This window comes from Maylandia zebra, linkage group LG1 (assembly GCF_041146795.1).
Source record: "Maylandia zebra isolate NMK-2024a linkage group LG1, Mzebra_GT3a, whole genome shotgun sequence".
Lineage (NCBI taxonomy): Eukaryota > Metazoa > Chordata > Actinopteri > Cichliformes > Cichlidae > Maylandia > Maylandia zebra.
Genome location: NC_135167.1, coordinates 26960312 through 26982686, shown reverse-complemented (window position 1 = coordinate 26982686; position 22375 = coordinate 26960312). Strand labels below are relative to the sequence as shown.

The window sequence follows — 22375 nt, the reverse complement described above, 5'->3', positions numbered from 1 at the left end:
CTCCTGCATCGTTTGCACAGGTGAAAAACTCAAACTTAGTCCTGAAAAGATTCTGATGACCTGCACACTGCTGTGGACTCGTTTTCTTTCACAATTAAGGCAATGCACTGTGGTAAGTGTAGTCATTTTGCGGTACTGTACTTACTATTTATGTCAAACTAGGCTACCATGACTGTAAATTGACCAATGTTTTGCTGTGTGGATCTGAAGTTTATTTGTCCAATAAATAAAAGATTTCTTTACTCAAAATTTCAGATTTTTGTACAGATAGTTTGGTTTTGTTTGGTTGTTTTTTAGAATAAAATTATCGCCCTTAAAGGTAGGAGACGGGGGACGGGACTTTTAAAGCGCTTGGTCTTTAAATAAAGTCTTCAATACACAGTGAAGCCGCTGATGAGAATCTAGAAATGTACAATTCCTGTTTTCCCATCATTCAGTGAAGTGGTTAGTGTTAAAACGCACTTTTACGAAGGGTCCATGAACTCATCAATCTTGTAAAGCCGTTAAATAAAAAAAAGGTATTTCTTCTTCTGACTCATAATTATGTGATATGAAGTACACGAAGCCTTCCAGAAAACATCAATAGCATGTTTTTGTGTGTTTTGAATTCAATATTTGCTCTGTGTTCTTGCCTCCGTCCCACATTGTGCGGTTTACAGGGAAACTGTGACCTCGTCTCGGGGCCGGTGGCGACTGCTTATATATCACTGCATCCTGACTTCTGTGACATGTACTAGCCTATGTTGGACGGGGTGTGTGTGTCGGGGGGAGGCGGGGGGGAGGGTACAAAGAGGAAGAGGGTGTGTGTGTGTGTACAACTCTGTGTGTGTGGTTTCAGGAGGTGGGGGTGAAGAATGCTTGGTATGTGCGGACGACGACAACATGAAAGGCGGCGAGGGTTGAGCCCAAACTGATTGTGCTTCCCAAAATCAAACCCAAACCCGCTTTGTGTCTGAATTTCGACCGAGCCTCAGACACCACACGTCCGTTTATCGCAATAAGCAAGCGTCCGCTGCGAGTTTTTAGGTGGCGGCAACGCAGTTTATTTGATGTCAAACACCCTGCAGAGGCGGAGATGGTTTAGTCTGTAGTAGGTGGGACTGCCGAGCGGTCTGCAGCAGGACGTCGTAGATCAATGAACCGGACCGGAGGGCTGGTCCATCGCCTGGTGTGCATCTGACTGTATAGATGTAACAGTGTACCTATGCGGGACCGAGGGTTCTTTTTTAAAGTGTCCAGCAGCCGTTCATGATGCGGATGTTATAAAGCGACTGGGTATTTGATAGGCTCCCGAACCCCGCTCGGATTTCGTCTCTATAGTGGCTCTCATCGGTGCGATTTTTTTCCCCTTTTTTCTGGGGGGGAGGAAGTAAAATCCATCTATAACCTCCAGGATGATCTTTGCAAACACGGGCAACCCGCCGAAGACAGCCAATCGTAAGCAGGTAGGCCAAAGACACACACATACACACATTGGGTTTTCCCCCTTTCTTCCTACTTTTTTTTTTTTAAATCACACTTTGAGGGGAGAAAATGGGGTGAATAATAGCACATGACATTGGAAAGCCATTTCAGGATTTACATGCGTTCACGCCACATTCTGGTAATAATTAAACCCCGTTTGGAAAACAGATCATCTGCTCTCAGCACTTGTCAAAAGGGGAAACCTAATAAGATGAAGATATTAAATAAAATAAAGATAAAATCCGAGCCGATCTGTAGCTGTACAACCGATACTTTAATTATTACGTCCGTATAACCTTGCTGGCCAACTCTGGTCAATGTGCATGACGGTTGTAGTCCATTTTATAGGTTAATGCATTCTGGTTGGATCCAGAGAGGGAGAGAGAGAGAGCTGGGATGAATGTCAGTGTGCTGGCTGAACTATGCAGCCTGCCTGCCTGCATTCTTCTTTTTGACCTCTCAGGTGAAGAGAAAAGGCTGGTCTGAATGAAGGCCGTGCCCCTGTGCTTTTCCATCTGAAGATGGAAGATGGAAGGAGAGAGGCGGCGGGTGTTTAACCTCTGCCGCTGACGGAAATGTGAACCCTGCTTCAGATAAGGTGGAGCGAGGGTTCAATTTTCTTGTAATATATATTCATCGGAAGGTACTGCACGTTACTTTGAGGACGGGGATGTGAATCCGATCTCCTATGAATCCCTTCAGGGGAAGAATGAGTCTTCAGTGTAGGTGTTTAATCAGCTATAAGAGGGCCCTGCGAGTAAAATATACCATAGCTGCCCTCTAATGGAGAAGCTTTGATGGGCTTTTTTTTTTTTAGCTTTAAGTTAAGCTTTGTAATTGCACACCAACAAAAGTGTAAGGCCTCTACTTGAACACATAAGAGACCTAACAGATGTTCCTGTGGCAGGAATCAGGTCTTCACGTGTGAAAGAATAATACCTGCTATGAACATTTAGCCATAGTTGGCCTTGTTTGGCCCATGTGCACAGTTTTGGCTCCTAAAATGTGGATTGTATTTCGGTTATGGACAGATGGTGTTATTTTGCCACGCTTTGTCTTTGATCTGAACTGGAGAGGGTTGCGGTGGCTGGTGGGGGGATTTTAATGAATGAGTAAAGGGAAGGAAATGCTTTGCAGGGCAGTGGTGTGGTTTGGTGTGCAAGTAAGAAAAAAAATGGAAGTGTCTGTCTGATGTCAGACCCAAAGGCCCACCTATAAGAATGCAAAAGAATGCACAGGAAATTTGTCTTTTTACAGCTAAGGGGTTAAAGGGCAAACCTTTTGCTCAGTTTAAGAAAAGGTAGAGAATTCAAGGAGTTCCTCTGTGACCCTAAGTCAGATAAGCGAGTTAAGAACACGCATGGATCGATGGAAATATGGAAACGTACAAAATTATTATAAGAACATATTCAAGATGTAGGAAAGCTGCTTTTAGGCTGCTGTCCCTTTAAATAATTTAATTTGTTTGACTGCTTAATTTTAGGTACCTCTATGCACAACTGGGTAGTTAATTAGTAACATTTGTTAATATTTGTTGAGTTTTCTGTGATCGGCATCACTGCAAACTCACCAAATGTTTAGCATGCCTTATTCTTTAAAATGAATGTGAGTGGCATACAAGCAAATAACCTAAAAGCAGCTCAAAGTTGGCCAATCCTTGAGTCCTTCTTCTGTTACCACCGGACCTGTTGTGGTCTCAGGTGTGTCTCGCTGTAGAAAACCAACTGAAATGCAGCTCTTTAGCGAGCAGTGCTTATTGATGTTAGACGAGTACTGCATGGACTAGTGCAGACAGCGTTTTCCCTGTGTGTTTGTCACACTGATGAAATGTTCTTGTGATCACGCTTGACCTGAGTTTAAATTAGATTATCCAGCTCCCGTACATTTCCTAACAGTGTGTTTCCTGTGTGCAGTCCTACCCCATGACTCCGTCCAGTCCCAGCAGCAACAGCAGCAGCAGCACAGGCCTGGAGCAGCTCAGCAAAACTAACCTTTACATCCGTGGCCTGCCTCCTGCCACGACAGACCTGGACCTGATCAAACTCTGTCACCAGTGAGTTCGTGCTCATATACGCGTATGGCTGTGCAAACGAATGTTTTGTCACTTATTGTACTTTGCAAATGAAAGGGGTTGAATAGTAGCTCTAAAAAAGGACAGCAATTTTTTAAAAATACATTTTAATTGAAAGAATATATGACAAATTCAGGCTCAGATAATGGCCCAGAAAAGGCAAAATATAAGTAGTTTGCGCTAAAATAACTCACAAAATTGAAAATTATTTCTTAATTTTTTTATGTAAGGGATTTGTTATGGTACACGAGCAGCACTTCAGTGGTTCACCAGGTTGATAAGCCCCACACACTGGGAATCACTGATCCACAGGTTACTGAAGTCCTGCTATTGACCCATGAGTGTTTTCGCCATGATCGTCCTGCTGTTTAAATTTGCAGCATTAATTTGATCTTTTGTTCAGTGTAATCAGAAACTAGCAATTGTGACCATAAATGTATCAGGAACATGTAAACCGAGGTCCCAGTCCAGGGGTTTCTATCCAGCCCAAATTTATTTTGGAACCACAAGAGTCGTCCCCTGCTGGCTGTTAAAGACAATCCAAAGTAATTCCACCTTAGATTCACTTTTCACCACTAGAAGCTAGCTCCATTGTTCAAGAGCTGTCCTCTTTATTGGACATCAAAAGGGAAAAAAATTATATTCCCCAACCATTTCGTAAGTAGTTGCTTTCTTGTACTACAAGAAAAACCCTTTAGCAATTGCTTTGGTCACTAGCAGTAGCTTGTCTGCAAACACTCTTATTACCTACTAGCCAAGTAGTAAACCCTGAAAAAGTGCTGCACAAACTGGAAAAGAATAATGTTCGTCTAGCTAAGACATTTTAAAAGGCGCATTTTTCACAGTTCTACTGCCATTTTTAGAATAGTTGGCCAGTGTTGGTAGACAAGCTAGCTGGGTTCATGCAGACTACAGGCGACTGCAGCATTCTGCTAGCAACCAAAAACCATCACAACAAAGGTTTTGCCTATCGGTCAGGGAATCCATTTTTCCCAAGAAATGGATGGTTGTCAGATGGTCGCAGACTGGTCTTTAGGCCTGTGTATCTGGGGTTTTATTCACTTAACTTTAAATTGACAGCATGATTGTCACGCGTCCAAAAATGGCAGATAAGTTGGTATCTCATGGCTGCAAAATCTCAATACTTTCTATGGTCAGGGTCAGCTTGTCTTAGGACAGAGGACAGAAAATAGAAAGCTACCATCTGTACCAGCACAGCATGAAATTGTTACATTTAAGGTTTTTAAATCTAATTAGTAAGAATTTAAGAGTGGACATGAGACATATTTTGTTCTTTTGGGCAGAATATATATTTATTTTCAATTCATCACATTGTAGTAAGCTAAGCAGATTAACAGATACCGTTAGCCATCAAACACCACCTGTGTTGTGTGGACTCCTGCTTTGATATTACGGCTTTTACAATCTTCAGTTTTTGAAGCCAGAGGTGACCATATTTGGACAGGATGATTGGATTCTTGCTACTCAGTGCTTGGTGACAGGAATATTTCATTCACCATATATTCAGCACACTTCTTAAAACGTTGGATAGTAATTAGTTTAAGTAAAGCCTAGCAGTCTGCCTGTTATTGCATAATTTTAAGTGTGAATGCAATATAAAGAGGTGAGTTATGATTTCTTGTTATTATTTTGTGTATAACTGGTTTCCTACACAATAAGAAGAGACCTTTCCTGAATATGCTAAATAAATAGCATAAGTGGTTTAATAGTTACTGGAATTAAAGTAAAATATTACACTCTTAAAAATAAAAGCCTGTTTGCTGTTTGATGCCAAAAAATCAATGCAGACATGCAAAAACCATGCTGGTTTAACCGTAGTGTCCACATAAAAGGTGCCAACCACCATAAAGAAACATATAGAAAAGTCACAGCTCATCTTTGGTATGCAAAGCAGATTGCAAAACTCTCATTCAACTGGTGAGAATGCCTTGTACGCCTCCTGCCAGTCTAAGTGGTGCCAGTCTAAGTGGTTAATGTGGTGGGTTGCCATAATTAGTGCTGTTTTGTCCAATCTTTTTCCTTCTGATTCACAAGCAAATGGAAAAGGACGTCCACTCATGTAACCCGCAGCAGCAACAGCAGCTGTTTGTGTCATGTTTGCTTGTGTTTTGTTCGTGTTCCCAGTGGTGTTTGGCAGCACAAAGCAGAAATGAAAGTGCTTTTCATAGCAACAAGGTCTGAATGGTGATGTAAGCTAGGCATTCAGTGTGTATGGTGTGCGGGTAGAGAAGCTCACAGTTTGTGTCAGAGTTCAACTTGAGTGGAAAGTCAGAGATAAAGCAAAGCCTGAAACATGTAAACTGAAACCAGTTACACATTGTGTGGTTTAATCGTCCTGTGAACTGTTCTTTTCTTTAACCTCACTGTCAAGTTGAATGAAGGCTCTCCATGTAGAGATTTCTCTGGAAACAAATCCAGAGAAATCTGGATCTGGAAATCTTAAATAATACACAATGAGAACAGTCTCAGCTGTTGATTCATCGTTGTCTTTAACGGTAGTCTACATCTTTTGTGCACACAGGTATGGAAAGATTCAGTCTGCAAAGGCAATCCTGGACAAGACAACCAACAAGTGTAAAGGTCAGTGAGATCAATAAGTTCTAGCTGCCAAAATATACTAGCAGTTCAACTTTAAATTAAGTACAGAGAGCCACCTAACACGTGACCTGAAAGCCAACTGTGAATACGCCCGGTTTATAATTTTGTCACACAACGTGTGCTGTTGGTTTGCTTCACAGGTGAAAGTGTAGATTGATTGGTAAAATCTTCATTGCATTTTAACACTATGAAGACAGAAGTGTGATAAGTATCACAGAGGTTTCACCGAGTCTCCGCAAATAGATTTAACAGATTTTTACACTTTATGGAAATAAATGGAAAACAGTGCATAATGGCTGGCTGTATAATAAGAAAGCAGATGGTAAGATTCGATGCACTGTTTAAAAAAATACGGAAAAACTTTCTTCATTTTAAAATGCAGAACATACTGTACTGCATTTTTACAGATCTTTTTCACACTGTTGGAATGTTCTAGAAAATGGTGAAAAGGCATGCATAGAATGTGGGTGAGACATAGATACCGGTTTAAAGGAATAGTACAGCATTTTGATTTCAATACTACAGAAAGGTGGCTGAAAACCAAAGGTTTTGCCCAGATAAACAGGATACAATGCATTAATTATATCCTGCTCATTCTGAAGAGGTCCCGGTAGACGGTTATCTTTTTATCTTTCAACAAAGCCAAGTATAGTTTTTAGTGTTTATTCTTAGCCGAGCTTACCCGCTCAAGGATCTTAGTGTTATCGAGCTTCTGGTCTAACTCTGGGGAAGGAAATGAATAAGCAGACTTCCCAAAGCAATTCCTTTAAAAGATTTCCCACACATCTCAATTACAAGATTTCTTTTATGAGTCTTTCACGTATAAAATATGTTGTTATATTTACGAGAATAAGCAATTTTTATATATATATATATATATATCTCAGTAAGTGATGTTATCACTTACTGACTGCTGATGTAAATACTATTCTGCAAACTCCAGGTTACGGCTTTGTGGACTTTGACAGCCCAGCGGCTGCTTTAAAAGCAGTCCATGCTCTGAAAACCAGCGGCATACAGGCCCAGATGGCCAAGGTGAGTTTGGTACATGCACATGTGCATGTCTGTGCATATTTGTTATGCTTCCGAACATCTCTTTGGGGTTGTGCTTTTTTTCTTCCTTTGTTTTTTAATGCGTGCACACTTGTGTCCACTGTGTGTTGGGGAATGACATTAGACCGGTCACATGACCTCAGCTGACAAGCTGTTCTTCCCGTGACCCCATTTACTTTCACTGTAGAAACCAGATGTCACATCTCTCTCTGCCAAATAACCTATCAGTGCAACACATTACCCACTCTCCTTTATACACTATACAGAATTTTACCAGGAACTTTACTGCTATTGGGTATTTGCAGTTGCTATTTATACATAGTGATATCTGCAGCAGTGCTCTGTTATAGCAGCACTTTAAGCGTTGAGGCATTCTCAAGCCTCTGTGGCCAATTGAAAGTAAAGCACACAAGGATATTTTTGCATAATATCTGTGATTTCTCTCATAGTGGGCTAATGTCTTCCAGTCCTTTCCCTTTCACATGCATGCTGCGTGTGATTGAATTCACGGGTTAGAATTCACTGGTGTGCGGTGGCTCACTGGAGACCTGCATGTAGCTGCTTTGTTTGGAGCAAACATGGCTGAACGCAGTTTGTGTGTTGCGGTAGCTAGGCTACGCCGCTCTCCTGCTGTTTCTAGGGAAGACTGTGGAGGCGCTGAGCTGCTGCACAGTGCGGATGAAGTGTGTAACACTGTGTGTGTGTGTGTCTGTGTGTGCAGGAGAGCTTGTTTAACCAAATGTTCCTCTAGCCATTAACCACACTTTAGCTGATCTGCGCCCAGGCAAGTTTCATGCAGAGAATTTATTTTTTTTGTGTCATGCATTCATTTGTCAGTAGAGAAATGGCACAACACAGCCTTTGTGAGTGTTGATTTCATTTTATCGTGACATGATGCTAAAGCATTCAGTGCATTTCTTCTTTTCTGTCTCCTTCAACACGAGCAGCAGCAGGAACAGGACCCCACAAATCTGTACATTTCCAACTTGCCTCTGTCTGTGGATGAGAAAGAGCTGGAGAACATGCTGCAGCCCTTTGGTCAGGTCGTCTCCACGCGGATCCTACGAGACTACAGCGGCAACAGCCGAGGTGTGGGCTTTGCCAGGTCTGTCACAAGAGACTCACAGAAAGAACATTCTTTTCTTTTTTTTTTCCTGTTTGATCGGTATTAAAGGAGGTGCAACATAAACCTTCAGCAAACCTATGATGATAAATTGTGTTATGAAGTAGCAGTGGCACTGTGCAGCTCCTGTCCTAGCACAGCAATCTGTAACCTGCCTTCCTTTATTAGACATAGAATTAACAGTGCATTAGTTACTGTTACCGTTTGCTTTTGAAATTGTGTAATACAATAGCTCACTTGAGGTACCATTGTATTGCAATGTAGAGCAAACAAGCCTGTGTTCTGCCCTCAGACTTATTAAATAGAGTCAGTTTTGGCTCATTGTCTGTGTAAGACATGCTTTTGCATAACACTGCTGTCAGTAACAGCAAACACGAAGCATACAGGCTGTGTTTGTGTTGTCTGTGTTCCTCCAGAATCTGGCGTTACAGTGCAAAACCCAAAGCAGTCATCGATAACTGGACATATAACCCTATACTGCCTCCTGTTTCACTTCACATATCTATGCCGGTTGTTGGCTATAAACCCTACAGAATGTAAATGGTCACAAAAATGAGAATCCGAGTTATTCCAGTCATGCCAGCATCACTGCGTTAAAGAAGATTGCACTTTAGATGATCTCTGTGTCACTTGATGATGAGTCTTTGTTGTTGTTTCATCCTCTCCTCCATCAGGATGGACACAACAGAGCAGTGCAATGCAGTCATCTCCCACTTCAATGGGAAGTTTATCAAGACGGCTTCTGGAGCTCTGGGTAGGGAAGAGTTTCCCCTTTCTGGATACTTTCCCACAGATGAAAACCGCAGAGGCGGTGATTAATAATTGTTGAGTGATTGTTAACATGTCAGGGTTTTTGTTTTTGTTTTTTTTCCACATCCCTCCTCCCCAGCACCCTCTCAGCCCTTGCTGTGTAAGTTTGCTGACAGTCAAAGGAAGAAACATGCTCATGGCGGATTTGTTCCCAACGGACAGACAGCGGATCTCAGATTAGTACGTAATGTCATCTATCTTGCATGTATGCCACCTCGTTTTTATTACTGAGAATCAATCTTCTTCTAACAAGTCTATCAAGAATATTGTATGGGTCTGTTGAGCCATACCGTTGAAATGAAAAGGTAATTTCACCAATTATGGTTTCATGGTGTTTTACTGTTACGCTAAAGTAGTAAGAACTAATAATTCAGTTATGTAATTCTACCTTTTTGATGGTTTTGTCATTTAGGGGGCAATGACTCTCACTTATGACCCCTCCTCAGCAGCTATACAGAACGGGTAAGTTGCACTCTGGTTATAACAGTTCATGCCCTCATTTTACACTTTACTAGCCTCATAATTCCCAAGCTTTGTTGTAAAATACTGTCTTGTTTCCTAGGTACTATGCTTCTCCTTATCCAGTCACCAACAGGATAATGACTGTGCAGCCCACAATGGCTCCCTACATGTCTCCAGTCTCTGCTTACCAGGTACTGCACAATATCCCTTTAATGGGCCAAGAAAACCCTTTCTAAGAGCTGAACCGCTTTCTCGATACTTGTCCGCTCCTCTGTATTCCACATTTGAGGTTACAGTGTGTGGGCTGGTGGATCCTTTTGCTTGTATATGCAACTTACACTGGCAGCCTAGTCACTGTGTACCCCACCTCTTGCTCAATGCTTGCCGGGATAGGCTCCACCCCTCCAACCCCCACATCCTAAATCAGTTAAGATAGATGGATGAATGTAATTTTCCTGGGCTGCCTCAAACGTTGGAAGCTCCATGTGGTTTTGCATTTTTTTTAATGTGTGAACAGAGCTCGTGTTATCTGACAGTAAGCTTAGGAGTTCGCTGGAACAAACTCATCATTTGAGCAGGCACAGTCATCATCTCTGAGTCAAGGTTTCTCTGAATTCTCACGTCTTCCTTCCTGTTGCCAAAGAGTTTTAATGAATGACATTCTGTGTGGAAAATACCTCAAACCACTGAAAAGGTCTGTCACTTGCACAGGAGGGATAAATTTAAGTTTTGATTTGAGTTTATTTTTTTTCACCAGCCGTCTGCCAGATGGTCGCAGATAAATTCACTTCAGAGTTTTAAGAGCTGTGTAGTAGATACTCGGATCACGTGAGGAGTTAATCACGAACTCCAATAGATTCTTAACCTGTTTCCAAGAAAGCAATGCCTTTACATTTGCAACACTATGATCTTCTACTGCCAGAGCTTTCCTGTATATTGCCCATACCAAATTTAAATGATAACTGTTTAACATCTAACAGGCTTACATTTACAGTTAAACGAGGAAGGCAGCTGATTACAACAACAAATCAGCTTAAGCTTATAAAAAACTGTAAAAAAGGGTTTTCGGGAAAAGACCAGTTGAGCAGAAGTAGGGTGGACCTCACCCAGGCTGTTAGTAAGGCATATGAACTCCTTAATGGAGATGATTAGGCTCAGTACTGAAGGCAGAACTGGAGTTATGAAGCCACTGGTGTGCTTAGTGCCACGCAAGAGAAGCAACCAGGCTTTTACTTAAAAAGATGATGGCTTTGGATATTACTGGGGCTCTTATGTCTGAGCAGGAGTGTGCTGTCTTTATGATGATAGATGGCGTTTATGCTGATTCGCCTGTGGCTTGTGATTCAGACTGTTAGAATCATTCAATTTCTATCCTAGTATGCATCCTAGTTTCTTTGTCATATATATTAATTCTTAAATGGCCAAAGGTTCAAATGATCCATTACTTTTGAACTGTAAATTGTGCAGAGCTACTCTTATACAGTCCACAAATAAAACTACTGAGGTGGAGATGAGATAAATTGTTTTGCATTTGTAAATGGGCGACACGTTTTGCTGCTTTCATCCTCTTTCTTTGCATCTGTCTCTCATTCTGCCTCTCTCGTCATTAGGTGCAGAGTCATTCTTGGGTGGCACATCAACCATACATCATGCAACACCCGGTAAGGCAGCTGCAGCCACGGCTTTATAAACTGCGTCGTGTTCTGTGCACAGGAAATGGGTGTGTGGTGCCACTGCAGCTAAACTTCTGAGCTCATAGCCGCTCACAGTGTCACTTTATTCCCCCTGTTCTGCTGATGCAGACAAGTCCAGCTACAAAACTTCCCCAAACACATGAGAAGGCCAGAGGCTGAGACAAGTTCTGGGAAATAGCCGCTGCATGCTTTAAGTGTGTGTTGGACTGCGTATGAAAGAGAAATGGAACAACTAAAGAGGCTTCCAGCCACTGCCCTCCCCCCCCCTTCTCCCGCTTTCTGGATCCAGCAGGAAATGCCTGAAGCAGAGACAGTCTTGTGACTCTTTGACTCTTCCAACAGATGGTTTCCAGTGGAACAAGTGTCTCTGCTGATCTGCCCCCTCCCCCATTTTTTTTTTTTTTTTGTTAGGAAATGGTCCGTTCCCTGAGGGCATCATGTTTAAAGCAATACTCCATCTGAAAACTGGCTAGAGCTGGCAACACCACACCTTCTGCATAATTTACTAGCATAGAAGACAATGTTCTGAATGTGCAGCGTTTTCTTTCGACCTGAAACTACTACACCGTCACAGTTAGTGTTACGGATGTGTTTCGAAAGCCTGTCCTTTTCCCCAGCTCGCTGGCCTGTGCTGACCCGTATATATGTCAGAGAGTAACACTTGTTATTTTTGTACCAATCACTGCCTTTCCTGTGTGGTGTTGCTGTTTTTATCTAAATGACTTGACTCATGTGACGTGTGCCACAAAACTGAGCCACTTTGTGTTTTCAGGCCTCTGTGATGTCGCCCTCTGTGGATCCCTCCATGTCACTGCACCCAACAGCCATGATGACTCAGCAGATGGGCCAGCTGTCATTGGGAAACACTGGAGCGGTGAGTGGAATTCTGGGATATCTTCCATCTCTCATGCACACACACACACAGCACTAATCAAATGAAATCTGTGCTACCATTAAACAGCACACTAGAGGCAATTATGATTATGATTGCAACACTGTGCACAGATATCTGTGAATTGGCAAGATGAAATCTTTATTTTTGGTTATTACCAGCTGTAGTATAGCTGGCAATTGCACCTTGTGAGTGTGTGTGGTGTGTGTGTGTCATTATTGCAAATGAGGTCATGTTAATTTTTTTAAAAAGGGCCTTTGGCACACTTTTATTATTGAGCCTGAGCCAGAAGACACTTTTTTTTTTTTTTTTTTTTTTTTTTGCACTTTAAGGAAGTTAAATTCATTCATACGTGACAGATGTTTTTGGTTCTTATAACTGCATCTGCATGTCTCCAGATGCAGTTATAAGAACATAACACGAGCTTCTAACTGCTACAGTTACAGGAGGTTTTTTGTCAACCAAACTTTGACATTCTCCTGTGGATCAACGTTGTCATCCTGAAAATGCTGTGCACATAAAGTTGAGTTGCCTAACTGTCTTTCATGCATCTCCATAGGTAATATACTATTAAATTATTTCCATTTTTTTCTTATCTTTCAGTATATTCCAGCAAACCCAGGTGTCCAGGGAGCTTACATGCCTCAGTATCCCGCCATGCAGGCAGCACCGGTAGGTTTATTCTATCTTTATCATATTCAACTTTTCATTTAAAATGTTCAGCTTCTGCCTTAACGGTGTCGTACGTCTTAAAACAATAAACCGCTTAAACAAAATTGCAACAGCCAGTCCAGTGGTCTGTCCTTCAAAAGGGCCTGGATTGTTTTTGAGGTGCTTGTCCTCTAAAGCTATCAATTATCTCAATGCACACACAGCGAGGATGGTTATTATCAGATTCTAAATGAGAGATGCTGATGTTTTGCTTTTCAGGAAAATGGCACGCCGCAGCAAGTGGATTCCTCCAACAACTCGTCCCCTTACAGTCAACTCAGCAAGTAGATGCAGGTATGCTTTGGTTTCCCAACGTAAATCTCAACAACATGAGTGTTTACTTCAGCAGCTTCACTGACACGTAACAGTCAAGTGGACATCCTAATAAAGCCCCGGGACGAATTTCTGTAATGATACAAAACTTTTGAGGAGAAACCTTTGTGCGAATGCAAAGTACTGTAAATGTTTATATATGCTGCTCTGTTACAGTTGTCTCTTTTATTAAGTTAAGAGTTGGGCCTCACTCGGCTGCCTGAGTGCACACATAAAACCTGAGCAAAGGCATGTTGAGTCAAGCCCTAGTGACTTATTTGCCACAAGATCAAAAACATACTGAAAATGTAGATTACAGACTCGTGGGAATGTATATGTCTGAGTTCAAATCGTTAATTTAGTCGGTTGTGATTGTTATGTCTGCTATGCTCCATTTAACCTTTGACTGTTGTGTTTGTGCGACCCTATGGTTTAGCTAGCAATGGGCCACCCTGAACGACGAGACTTCTGTAGTGATTAATTGCACCCGGATGTTCAGGATTGTTGTTCAAATCTCAAGTGTGTTTATAGATATACACCGGCCACTTCATTAGTTATACCTTGCCTGTACCAGGTTGGACCCCCTTGTGTCTTCAGAGCTGCCTTGAGTCTTTGTGGCACAGATTCAACAGGTTGCTGGAAACATCCCTCTGAGTTTTTGGTTCCATATTAACATGATAGCATCACAGCCAGTTTCTTCACTTTTGTCATATTCACATGGAAATAAGTTGACTGCGGATTGCATTTGAGTACAGTCAATTTATTTATGTTATTGGCCAATTACCGTATTTTTCGGACCATAAGGCGCACTGTTGATGAACGGGTCTGTTTTCATTAATAAGGCACACTGGATTAAAAAGCGCATTAAGCGAAACAAAATCAGATAAGTCAAACTTTACTCAAATCATTCTTCTTGCTTCCTCCACTTCCGTACCACTGATTCATTAATGTTGAATTCACTCACAGCTGCTCTATTCTCATGTTGTTGCAGTATATTAATGACTAACCTCTTATTGTGGATGGATTATCTCAGTTGTTCTCCTGACTGAAGTTTGGTCCATTTACAGCAACCTGCAATGCGATTGCATTTGTCCCTAACCATCGGGAACCCTCACGTTAACTTTTATAGAGTGGAAAAAGTTAGCATTCATCCTCCAGCTTCACTGTGCTAATGTTATGCTAACATAGCTGTGTTGCTATCGATCACGTAGCACATCATTGTATACCAGCTAGCCCAACTTCAGTAACCCTGCAAAAGTCACTGCTTTGTAGTTTTCTGTCTTCATTTATGTTGGAAGTGATAGCAGAGCTGTACGTTTTAATTCTTTCAGCAATCTCTCAGTCAGAACATTCTATATCATGTTTAGGTAGAAACTAGCGGGCTAACTTCCTGCTAATTTCTAACTCCATTAAATTTAATAAATTCTGGTTTTATGGATGCCTGGATGTTAAACTTAATTGTTACACCCGGTAAAGCAGAAACGCTGATCATGTTATTAAAGATGATAGAATTTAGAGGGTTTTTAACTCGAAGCGAACGGAGTTTTGGACCCAGATTACTCCGCAAGGCTCCTGACTACGGGAGCCGTAATGCTCTGACAATCCGGTGCAGCTTCGTAGCTTACCAAGGTCGTACTAAAACATTTTTTGACAGATTTTTGAGCACCGTGTACCACATAAAATTGGTTCGAGGTCAGTAAGCACAACCAGAATTCATACATAAGGCGCACCGGATTATAAGGTGCACTGTCGATTTTTGCGAAAATTAAAGGATTTTAAGTGTGCCTTATAGTGCGGAAAATACGGTAGATATTTGCGTTAAGGAGCAGCTGACCTGTAGCAGTTGAGTGTATTTTTGTGGCCCCTGTTTAGTAAAAAAATCAAGTTTTATATCCCTGTTTCTGCTTTCTTTGTCTTTCAGGCCACATTCCTGTTTTGTGAGCCAGTTGGCAGGTGGGAAGTTGCTGATGACATCACAGGAATAACAGTCTCTGTCTGCTGATTGGACCAGAAACATGAACTTTTTTTTTTTTTTTTGCACAGCCCCAACATTTGTAGTTGAAAATGAGGACAGTGTAAACAGACTCAAGCAGCCAGCGAGTCAAAGTGGGGGAAAAGGAGAAAAAAAAAAAAAAAGAAAAACCAAGATTTATTTTGATAAAAAAAAAAATACAAAATGCTGTTCTTGTTTTCCTCTTTTTCAAGGATTCTCAAACACTTGCCAGATGACCCCCGTACCTCCCTCCATCCCCACCTGTGCCCATTCACCCTCACCTTCCCCATTCAAGTACGATGTGGTAATAAATGCATGAGATGGAGATATCACTCCCTCCCTCCTTATCCCATCAAGGTTTCTATGATTTGATAGTTCCTTTATTTGTGGTATATGGACAAAACCCTTGCAGACCTCGTTTGCACAGAATTTTGAAGTTTTAAAATAACTTCACTTTGGTTTTCGACTTTGCCACAGCTCAGAAAACTGCACTCGACAGTTGATACGAGTGACCATTTCATTAGGAATTTACTATTGGAAAAGGTGCCTTCCTTACGTGATATCGAACATTCTCCAACCTTGTTTCATCAAAACTTGATCAGGTGTCACTTTTCTTATCGGACTGAGCAAAACGGTGTGTGTGGAATCACGAGGCTTTCCATTGAGCGTTGCGCTATCTAGTCGTCTGGTAGCAATAAAGAAAACGAGAGTCCCGCGGCAATACTGAGAAATGAGAACGGTGACAAACTCAGAGCAAGGGAAATCCTTATATTCTTCTTTCCTTTTTTACAAAAATAAATAAATAAATAAACAAAACGACAACAAATTCATGACATGATTTGAAACGAGAGCTGTACTTTTATGAAATTGCATGTATCTCACCCAGGCGGCATCGTTTTTGGGAGGGTTTTTGTTTCTCTTGTGGTCACTTTGACCCGTAATCTACCTCATGGTTCTGCTAGCGTCCGCTGGGGTGGTGGGGTTTGCAGGTAAAGCTCCTTTTCACCAGGGTGGACAAAAGGGGAACAGAAGCCACGCTCAGGAGCTGGCTAAACAGGACTTCTAACATTTTTCTCCCACATGCAGCATTACACTTTCTGATCTTCAAAAAGGCAACATTGTGCTTTATTTTTTATTTTCCATCCGTATTTGTCATTGCTTCTGTTCCGGGTTTTCTTTTTCTAGACATTACGAGTGCTTTTCAGGTGCGATGCTCCCCCTTTTCGAAAGCAAGACAAATGCCGGATTCTCTGTAAAGTAGATGGCTTAGTGTGTGCTTGAAACATATGAAATGCAGGCAACAGGAATTTGCTGCATTCTTCTGCCTCTGACTTCTATTTTCCCTCTTCAAAATTAATATTACGATTTTGGTTACTCTCCATTTAACAATGTAGATCTCAAACTATTTGGGTGAGTGGGGAAAAAACCCAAATCTTGCCTTGCCTTGTGCAAAACAAAATATATGCAACAATCATGGATGGAATACTTAAAAAATAAAATAAAAACTGCGGTATTTCATTAATATTAGATGGATGGTGAAATCACACGGCTGATGTGTTTCTTAAGAATGCGATGTGTAAATTATAAACGTTCAGGGCCAAAAGTGAACAGTTTTATTGTGTTCTTAGCTTTTCTTCTTGACATTTACGATGTATTACCTCTACACCACTCTGAGACAAGAGAAATGGTAAAAGATGTATGGTCACCGTCCATCTGCCCACAATCAATAGTAAGCATTAAATGCTCAACGTAGAAAAATACAGCCAGGCCTTACCTGAGTGTACTTTCCCTTACTGAACATTTGTTGCTGGAAAAAAAAAATGGAAAAAAAAGAGAGAAAAAAAATCATTGCTTTCACCTACCACCTTCTGCTGATACTCAAGTTTCCCCTTGCTCTTTCCTTGGAACAAAACCAGTGCTGAATAAAATGCTCTTTTCTTTTTCAGACGTGACTCCGATCTCTTTAATTTAATTGACTGACAGACTATATGCATTAGTTCATGTCTCTGTACTGTACTGTACTTTGGGGCTAGCTAACTGGACTTTTTAGGTATGTTACACTCACAAGGATTCCTTAATTGCCACATTTGAGTTACTGACGAGCACTGTGCTTGATAAGTAAATAGATTATCATAATAAATATAAATTGGTACAATATAATGCCTTGGGACCAGAATCAGCCTGGGAAAAACTTGGATGGCTTTGGGGAAAAAAAAGTTGGAGGGCATAAATTCTGGAGTTTTATCTGTATTTTTATAGGTTTTATAGCTTTTCTTGCTGATAAATAGCTTCCCCGCAGCCATCATACCACACAGCTAAATGTAGTTAAGTAATAGATAAAGAATTAAATGACAGAAAAGTACTTGTTCTTCATTTTATACTATAGAAATTTAGCTTAAAGAAAAAAAGGAAATACTTTATCAATCAGCAAAAACTTTTCCGTTTTATAAAAGTGAGCTACCAGAACCATTTCCTCTAGTTTTACACATTTATCATGTAGAAAAACTGAGACGTGCTGTTGAGATTGCACTTCTTACTACATAAAGATATCTCAGAGATTAAATGTGTAGTTAAATGTCTTTAACTACGTTGTATGTGGCTCTTGATGTAAAATGAGTTTGACATCCCTGGTGTAAACTGGACTCAAACCCTTGAGTGGAGGCCGTACCAATTATCTGCCAGCAGAGGGTGCTGAGAGCCAAAGCTGCCCAGCATATTTGAATCCAGAGATCATTTCTGAAGGAGTGTAAGTCTGCTCTTATCTATGCAACTTATACTGGATCAAATTAGCAACAAGTGCGACATGTGTGCTCGCACCCCAGCCCTTTCCTGCACTATTTCGGGCACACAGGCTTTGTAGTCTCACTCATGTGCCGGATCTCCCTTCTTAAGCTCTGACATAGCACAGCTGATCCCAGGGACATAAAGGCACCATGCGCGCATCTCTTACTAGTTGAAGGGATCAAAAGCACTCGGGGTGCAAGATTAGCCATCATCCCCACACCTCTCCGATCCCCACACCAGGAATATATATACATATATACATACATACATGTAGTTCATGCACACCCTCATGTCAATCAAATGCTTATTGTAAGGGAATCAGACCTTTGAACGTCACATACAAGACAAATCCCTCTCTCTCGTTCTCCACAGCTGAGAGGACACATGGCACTGATCCCTTGGGAAAGACCAAGGTCAGAGTTGGGGCATAGACACAGAGAGGACTCCTACAGTACTTGTTTTCATGCATTTAGTGAAATACGCATGTATCCAAAAAGTGAGATGCAATCAGGCTGAATAAGCCTGGTAAAGACTCCAATCCAGACCACTAGAGAGTGTTGGAAAATGTGTAGGAGATCATATATTTGTTATATCTTTTTGAGTTTTATATTTTCTCTTGCTGATAAAGACCTTCCCCATTGCCATTCAAAAAAAAGTAATTAGTAATAGATAAATAGTAACAATAAAAACACAGGTGGCATTTTCTGTCAATTAGTCTGGCTAGTGAGCCACCAGAACTTTATATATACCGGTAATTAATTCTATATAATTGTATACATTTATTTATTTGTGGTGACAAATTCCTTTATTTAATACATTTACTTAACTGTTAAAACTGCACTACTTTTTCTCAAATGGGATGAAATGTGTAGTTAAACATCTTTACACTGAGAAAAATGAGTTTCACTGGTACAGCCCAGATAAGATCAACAGATCTTATCAGTTTTAAAGTCGCATCAAAAACAAAAAGAAATCCATTCCAGGACCAAGAAGCTAGCAGAAGCTAGCTAACGGCGACTATTTGAGGGTAGAACAAAAATTATTATTATTATCTTTTAGTTATTAACAATAAAATTCTAATATATATACATAATTGTTAAGTTTATACGAGGTGCGGGCTCTGGATTATCATGTTGACTTCATCGTTAGTTTCAGTTACTGATAAAAGCATGACCAAGTAAAACAGTAAAATGATGCTTCAGGCATCAGTAAAACAATATATAGAACAGACACAAGCAACATTTTTCTTCATCATAAGTTATTTTAATAGGGAAACTATATTAATATGTTGTTGTTCAGTCTGAATACTTTCAAAAAAAATTTTATGATGGATTGTTCTGCTGCTTTGCCTAAACATCAGCTGAGCTCAATTCCTAAAATAGTTTATATTTAAAATATACTTCCACATCTGAGCCAAACTTTATTTTGTTTATGAATAGTTAAAATATTAATATTATAAAGAACTAATAATAGTCAGAGGAGTAATCATTGTCTTAAATAAATAACGCCTTTATTGTTTCACAGCTGAAACCAAACCTAAAGTAGAAAATTTGGACTTATGATGAATTGCGGTTTTCCAAATGTAGTCAACAACATTTTTCAGAAGTGTCACAAACGTCAAATGCTATTATAAACAAAGCATTGAAGGGAACATTTGTTATCATTTCTCATTCCTAGTTCCTGTTATGCAAGTCATGTTTATACATTTCCCCATGCTGAGTCACAATACTTAGCCATTAAAAGTATAGCCAGAAGCACCTTCTGACAGGTTTGCATATATACATATATGTATACATATACATATGTATGTTTTTACTACTTTCTACATTGTAGATACTTACTGAAGACATCACATACTGTATATGAAGCAAGATTATGGAATTATATAGCAAACAAAAAACTTTCATATTTTATATTCCCTTTGTTTTGTTGACAATGATGCAAACCTTTGGCCTTCATAATGGGGTTGGGACCATCAGTTGTGTTGTGCAGAAGTCAGGTTGGTACACAGCTGACAGCCCTATTTGACAACTGTTAGAATTCATATTATGGCAAGAACCAATCAGCAAAGTACGGTAAAGACAAACGACAGTCCATCAATACTTTGTAGAACTGAAAGTTAATTAGTCTGGAAAATTGCTACAACTTTAAATGTGTCCCCAAATGCAGTTGCAAAAACCATCAAGCCCAATGACGAAACTGGTTCACATGAGGACCGCCCCAGGAAAGTAAGACCAAAAGTCCCCTCTGCTGCCAAAGATAAAATCATCTGAGTCCCCAACCTCCAAAATCTCAAGTTAACAGCACCTCAGATTAGAGCCCAGATAAATGCCACACAGAGTTCCAGTAGCAGAGACATTTCTAGATCAACTGTTCAGAGGAGACTGTGCGAATCAGGCAGTTATGGTCAAATAGCTGCTAAGAAACCATTACTAAGGGAAAGCAGCAAGCAGAAGAGATTTGTTTGGGCCAAGAAACACAAGGAATGGACATTAAACCAGTGGAAAACTGTACTTTGGTCTAAAGATCTTTCGTTCTATCTGCCGTGTCTTTGTGTGACGCAGAAAAGGTGAACGGATGGTCTCTATGTGCATGGTTCACAGTCCACAGTCACCTGACTTAAACCCAGTCAAGATGGTTTTGAATGAGATGGACCGCAGAATGAAATGCAAAACAGCCAACAAGTGCTCAGCATCTCTGGAAACTCCTTCAAGACTGTTGGAAAATCATTTCAGGTGACTACCTCATGGAGCTCATCGAGAGAATGCCAAGAGGGTGCAAAGCACTAATCAAAGCAAAGGGTTTCTATTTTGAAACTCTAACATATAAAACATGTTTTGAGTTATTTCACACTTTGTTTGCTACATAATTCCATATGTGCTGATTCATAGTTTGGATGCCTTGAGTGAGAATCTACAATGTAAATAGTCATGAAAGCAAAGAAAAACCATTAAATGAGAAGGTGTGTCCAAACTTTTGACTGGTAGTTTATATATATGTATGTATTCTCTTCTTTTTCATTCAAATCAAACAATGGTCCAGCAAAAAAATAACATGTACAATTCTGTGAAACACTATGTGCTCCTTCCTGATTTCTTGTTCTGTTGCATATTTGTCACCCTACATACATTTTGTATATCATCAAACAAAAATAATAATATCAGACAAAAATAACCAGAGTAAAATCTAAATACAGTTTTTAAATAGTGATTTCATTTATTACGGGGGAAAAGCTGGAACTCCAAAGCTTTCCTTCTGTGAGTTGTGGATTGAATGGGTATTCAACCTAAGGACATTCACACTGATGTACCATCCAGTTAAATATCAAAAGAATAATCTCCACTTTATGTTTCAGTTTTTTCCACAGTGAATCAGACTACTGTCAAGAGAAAGAAACACTGTTGATGTACATGTCAGCACAGCTCCTCGGCTTGACCACCTCACATCAGTTTTGTTTGGCAGACAATGGGTATTGTTTTGTCAGTAAGCAGACTTCAAGACCAACAGCGATTCAGACTTCTGGAATGGATCATAATTAGGAACAACCACTCCTGTGACCTGATCCCTTCTTAATCTCGACGCAAACCGCAGCTTATCCTATGCTCAGACGTTTTTATATTTTTTGTATTTATATTTGCTGAACCCCCTGATGAGGTTGACTTTTTAGCCTCTTTTTAGCCTCACATTACATGGCATTCTGTGAAATTTAGTAATATGGTGATGATTAGCATTCAGCTCAAGTGCATTTGTTTGTAGACTCTTTAGATCAGAAATGAGGCTCAAAGAAAAGAATCCTTTGTTGTTGTCTTAACAGTAATAACTTTCAGTTATTATTTTTCTCACTAACATATCCATGTACACCTGCATTCCTACCATACCACTGCAAGAAGGAGGCTGTATTACACTCTGACACTCCTTCTCTTAGACACTTGCGTCCTCCTCCTCCTCACTGCAGGAAGTAATTGTAGCAAAACACACACACACAAGCACACACGCAGAATCCTGACTAATCACAAGGTCTTTGAGTCAGAAGTGTTGTGATCCAGTTCATAAAGGGTTTAGCCTCTAGAGTGCAACACTAGCACATCAGTCAGATCGACTCTTAATAAAGAAGCTGGATCTGGAGGTCTCACAGCCAGCAGTTGTTACCGTCACTCATTGTCGTTGCGGCCTCCCCCTACACATACACACAGATACACTCACACACACACACACACATGCAAGCTAGAGCTTGTACAAACACCCACACACGACCCCAGAATGCATACATGCACACATACTTACAAACTTCCAGACACACACACTCACACGAGCGCGCACACACACATGAGCCAAGGAGCATGGGCAGCAGGGTCATCCTAGCGCCATGCTTCATAAAGGGCGCCGT

General features: G+C 40.5%; 1 protein-coding gene across 1 annotated transcript; it reads left to right on the top strand.

The window, feature by feature from the left end:
• The first annotated feature begins 860 nt into the window (after positions 1-860).
• rbms1a (RNA binding motif, single stranded interacting protein 1a) lies at positions 861-17149 on the top strand. Its single transcript, XM_014412440.4, has 14 exons — positions 861-1445; positions 3378-3517; positions 6078-6136; positions 7098-7189; positions 8155-8312; positions 9005-9084; positions 9220-9320; positions 9553-9602; positions 9703-9793; positions 11213-11263; positions 12069-12170; positions 12792-12860; positions 13119-13193; positions 15133-17149. Exons 1-13 carry the CDS (start codon positions 1395-1397, stop codon positions 13185-13187), a joined length of 1113 nt encoding a protein of 370 aa, XP_014267926.1. The 5' UTR covers positions 861-1394; the 3' UTR covers positions 13188-13193; positions 15133-17149.
• Positions 17150-22375: the final 5226 nt, after the last annotated feature.